The sequence below is a fragment of the Gigantopelta aegis genome, chromosome 6 (assembly GCF_016097555.1).
Source record: "Gigantopelta aegis isolate Gae_Host chromosome 6, Gae_host_genome, whole genome shotgun sequence".
NCBI lineage: Eukaryota > Metazoa > Mollusca > Gastropoda > Neomphalida > Peltospiridae > Gigantopelta > Gigantopelta aegis.
Window position 1 is genome coordinate 94,626,329 of NC_054704.1, and position 5,586 is coordinate 94,631,914.

The window sequence follows — 5,586 nt, forward strand, 5'->3', positions numbered from 1 at the left end:
TATAATAGACATGTATAAGTAGTTCCAGTGTCCTTCTGAATGTCATAATGTTTCTAATAGCTAAACTTTCAATTTATTTCTTAAGATTGTTTTTCGTTCGTACAAACGACATTATTGAGACGGAAAATCTAGTTTGGGCTACTATAAATTTTGTTTTGTTTAACGACACCACTAGAGCACATTGATTTATTAGTCATCGGTTATTGGATGTGCAACATTTGGTAATTCTGACATACAGTCATATAGAGAGGAAACCCGCTACATTTTTCAATTAGTAGCAAGGGGTCTTTGATATGCACCATCCCACAGACAGGATAACACATACCACGGTCTTTGATGTACTAGTCATGGTGCACTGGCTTGAACTAGAATTACCCAATAGGCTCACCGACAGGGATCGATCTCAGACCGACCGTGCCGTGCCGTGCATCAAGGGAGCGCTTGAACTATAAACTTTAGGACGAACAGAAACATATCGAATATACAGACACTGATATTCTACCAGAAATTGTATTTTGTATGTTATTTTAGAAGTTAAAATAAAAAGGTTCTGTTAAACAGAAGCATGTCACAATGGCAGCAAACTCTGTAAAATGTTAGTTTGGTTTGTTTATCGACACTACTAGAGCACATTAATTTATTAATCATCGGTTTTTTAATGTTAACCATTTTGGCAATTCTGGCTCGTAGTCTTCAGAGGAGACCCGCTACATTTTTCCAATAGCAGCAAGGGATCTTTTATATGCACTTCCCCACAGCAAATTCAGAAACCTATCTTTAATAATTTTGTAACACTATTAGAATTTTTTTTTATTTATTTATTTCATGAAACCTCAACATAACATCGGGTTATTTCGACATACTTCGTCCAGAAAGAAACATGTTGCCGCCACACAGGCTATTCCTGCTGACAAACCAACAAGGTGTCTTTGTAGTGCACTTTCCTACAGACAGGCAGCATATACCTCATGTGGCACTGGTTAGGACGGGGTAAAACCCAGTCCATTGCGGGTGATCGATCCTATGATCCACTGTGCCTCAAACAAATTAGTTTTAGAAACCTCTTTGAGGAGAAGAACTCTGTTAAAGTGCCCATATACGACGAAGGTTTCAGGCACGTTTGCCGTGGGCCCAACCTCTGGGTATGTCAATGACTGGTCAGTAATAACGATCCACTTTAACCTGGGTCGTTAAAAGGAATACACATAAACTGCGCATACCTGTGAGACATAATCTCAAACCCTTGACGACCCAACGCCTTTCATTAAAAAAAACAGAGTCGGAGATAACGACCTCCTTCTTTGTTTGTCATGCAATGCCATTTCCATAGAGAACACCAGTCTGGCCAAATCTTCAAGTGCTTAAAAGTTTCTTTTCTATTTGTTTGTTATGTATGAGCGACCGTAGGAAAGACCTCATAAAAAAACCCACAGATTTTTCCAACTGATAATACCACAACACAATGCAGATTTGACAAAGCACTGGTTTATCAGGTAGCAAGGTAAAGAACGATATTTATGCTTTATTATATATGTGCATAATCTTAAACTTGGAAATAACTGCAATACATTGGTTTGTAGTTTGTGAGAATTGTAATATATTTCTTGAAGTCAGTGGAAAAAGCATACACATTTAATAATTAAAGATCACAGATAACAGTTTAATGGCAATAAAGCGGTTTTTCGCAGTTAAGATACGTATTATGTTATGTGAAATTTTATCTTCTTTCTTATTCAATATTTTTAGTAAAAACGAGAGATTTTTTAAAAACTACTAAAATAAAATAATAGATTTTTGGACCAGGTTCTCTTGCACTATTGCGTATTGGTACAAATCAATAATTTCCATTGCTGATAATATTAAAACCTTCTAACAACATTGATATAATCTTGTTCAATTGATTTATTTAATGTTCAGTTATCCAAACACAAATTTTAAATGATATATGTAATAAAAATTGTATAACTAAATTATAAATGATCAAAAATGATTAGCGTTGCGGTTTCTTGCATGTCATAAATTTAAAGGCCCATTCACGGTTGATACAAACATTTTAAATTGCCAGTGAACAGTACCCACTGAATTTGCAAGTTCGCACCTATATGATGTTTGCTATGATAAATCATTAATACGTTGTTTGTCTACAAGTGGTTTTTAAAAAACCCAATTAGTCACGGGATGGAAGGAAGGAAATCTTTTATTTAACGACGCGCTCAACACATTTTATTTACGGTTCTTATGGTGTCAGACATATGGTTAAGGACCGCACAGATATTGAGGGAGGAACCCCGCTGTCGCCACTTCATGGGCTACTCTTTTCGGTTAGCAGCAAGGGATCTTTTATATGCACCATCCCACAGACAGGATAGTACATACCACGGCCTTTGTTGTTACACCAGTTGTGGAGCACTGGCTGGAACGAGGTATAGCCCAATGTGTCCACCAACGGGGATCGATCCTAGACCGACCGCGCTTCAAGTGAACGCTTTACCACTGGGCTACATCCCGCCCCTTAATCACGGGACGGAGAAAATTACATGCATTTTGTATAAGGAGCGTACACAGTACTAAGCTCTTCGTCTGTTGTTCCAATTAAGGACGTTACCGAGATCAGAATACGTTTATTGGGAAGATATATGACCCTCGAGCAAACCCATGACTATATGTCCAGTAATCTTAACAGTAAAGGACTTTCGGTTCCAGCGATGACTTTTTAACTGCTTTTGAAGACTTTTTATTATGACGTCATAGCGAGATTAGAGCAGTGTCGAACAAAATATTTTGAGGAACAATTTGAATAATGCTGTTAAAACATCTGAGAAAAAAAGAAATGTTTTATTTAACGACGCACTCAACACATTTTATTTACGGTTATATGGCGTCAGACATATGGTTAAGGACCACACAGATTTTGAGAGGAAACCCGCTGTCGCCACTACATGGGCTACTCTTTCCGATTAGCAGCAAGGGATCTTTTATTTGCGCTTCCCACAGGCAGGATAGCACAAACCATGGCCTTTGTTGAACAAGTTATGGATCACTGGTCGGTGAAACATCTGAGAAGGCTCCTGTAAAAGTATATCTGGCAGAGAACAGTTCGTCGTGTAGATATTCGAGTTACTAGTGGTTATGTTGTTAACGAGAGAGAGAGAGAGAGAGAGAGAGAGAGAGAGAGAGAGAGAGAGAGAGAGATAGAGAGATAGAGAGAGGGAGCAACACAATTGTGATACAATTTTCTTAAATTTAGTATAGGATGCATACGGCTGTGATAATTTATGTCTTTATGATAAGAATGTGGGTATGTGTAAACAATATAATTCCCTACCAAACAGAGCGAGAGAGAGAGAGAGAGAGAGAGAGAGAGAGAGAGAGAGAGAGAGAGAGAGAGAGAGAGAGAGAGAGAGAGAGAGAGAGAGTTAAAAGAGATCATATTTTTAGTACAAGTTTAAATGAAACTGAATAATCAGAGTAAAATATAGTTAGACTTTCTTGCCGGTTACAAACTGGAAATGTCTCCTTTTAACACTACTTAACAACATATCGCTGTACGTTCTAAGTCTGTCATCTTTGATTTTCTCTTTCACCCCAGACACCCAGCGATAGTGGTACAATAATCCGTCCTTGGGAGACACCACGTACGCCTCAAACTGTTTTCTGTACATATGTTTGTCAACTAAATGAATCCTCACAGACCGAACCCTTTCTGGAATCACAATTTGCTTGGTTCTTGAAAATGCAGGCAATATTTTTTTGTCTCTCCAAACACGAAGAAGAGGAGTTACACGATACAGCCGCGCCTCTTTCGACTGGTTATATCCTTTAGTGTCCATCCGCCAATTTCCATTTGTGCCAAAGAAGGTGTTCCTAAACGCAATAGACCCAACATTTGGAGTACGTTTACGAACACTCTGTATCAAAGCCATCCAGGTTTTATGTTTTTGGGGCATAATTAGTTCATCCACGTCCGAGTACGCCAGATACCGCGACACGTGAAGATGCTTGTATAAGCAGTCATTGATTATAACATTCTGGCCGAAATAATGAATATCTTTTACAGGTATATCCCACTGCACGAGTTCAAGAAGACCCTCTTTTACATATCCACTGAGAACGAGGCTCACTTCCGGTGTCACACTGTAGTTGTATAAAACGAATCTCTGAGCGCCTAGAAGTATGTTCATTTCTATAAAAGAAATAATGGCATGTACGTGTTTGTAGTGGGAATGTAGCACGGGTCCGCATACCGTTATGTTATTCTTATTCTTCTGTGATGGGTAGGTAATTTTTATGATGTTTGTTATCGAAGTTGAATTATTCGTGGTGACCGAAATCGCAAATGGCCTACTTCGTTCTTTGACTGGGCATGATATAATGACAGCAGAATAGCTGAAATTAAAAAAGGTACAACAGCGTTTAATACACTTGGAACTTATGGCTCTTCATTACCAATAAATAAAACAGAATTTTTTTTAATATCTAAATAATTACTTGTTAAAGAGTTGTCATACGTTTGCTGCCATTGTTAACATGTCTCCACTAATAGGTTCTGTAACGACCACACCAGACATCGCCATCAACGCAAATTGAGGAGAGTCATGAACTGCTCCTCTAACTTAAATTATGTGGAGTCTTTAAAGATATATTACCACATCGATACCACATAAATTAAGGGGAGCTAAAATTGCCTTCCTTGAATTAGTTCCAAGGGAGTAATCTGGAGCCAGAATGATAGTTCTCCTGAAATGGCGAGGTCTGCTAAACTTGCATATGGAATACAGAGGCGTCATTTTAACTAACACTACATTTGAATATGACCTATATTGTATATAAGAACCAAAGAAAGTGGATGATGTGTATTTACTAAGGCATTTAGAATAGATGGGGCGGGACGTAGCTCTGTGGCACAGCGCTCGCTTGATGCACGATCGATCTAGGATCGATCCCCGTCGGTGTGCATATTGGGCTATTTTTCGTTTAGCCAGTGCTCCACAACTGGTGTAACAAAGGCGCTGGTATGTACTATTTTGTCTTTGGAATGGTTCATATAAAATATCCCTTGCTGCAAATCGAAAAGCCCATGAACTGGCGACAGCGGGTTTCCGTATGGTTCTTAACCATATGTCCAACGCCATATAACCGTAAATAAAATGAGTTGTGTGCGTCGTTAAATCAAAAATTTCCTTCCATTAGAATAGATCGCCAAGTTACATTTTCTTTCTGTGACATGTAATTCTTTAATTAGGTAAGATAGGATACCACCAAAACAAATTGCATAGGCAGTGTTTAGTCAACTTAATAAACACTATGGATATAAATACACCCACCACTCACCTTAAAGAAAATTATTAATATCGGTCTTCTAGAATTAATCAGAATTAATAGCATACCAGTAGTATTCAAACATTACCTTCTTTTCATTATATCGGGTAAATACCCAATATGCCCTTCAACTGGTTTTGGATTGTTGTCGTCTGAAGCATTCCATATGTGACACCGCACAGAAATCGTTGAATTCAGCACTTTGGCCATTCCTAATATTCGTATTTCCCATTCCAAATCATCCAAGTACGACGAATAAACGTAAAC

At 38.2% G+C, this 5,586-nt stretch overlaps 1 protein-coding gene across 1 annotated transcript; it reads right to left on the reverse strand.

Moving 5' to 3' along the window:
* Positions 1-2,999: 2,999 nt before the first annotated feature.
* Positions 3,000-4,895, reverse strand: LOC121373904. The gene has a single exon (XM_041500716.1). The coding sequence runs from the start codon at positions 4,179-4,181 to the stop codon at positions 3,480-3,482; it is 702 nt and encodes a 233-aa protein (XP_041356650.1). The 5' UTR covers positions 4,182-4,895; the 3' UTR covers positions 3,000-3,479.
* Between the last annotated feature and the right edge of the window lie 691 nt (positions 4,896-5,586).

Coding starts and splice junctions, on each gene's coding strand:
- LOC121373904 (XM_041500716.1), bottom strand. CDS start 4,181: ATGAACATACTTCTAGGCGCTCAGAGATTCGTTTTATACAACTACAGT.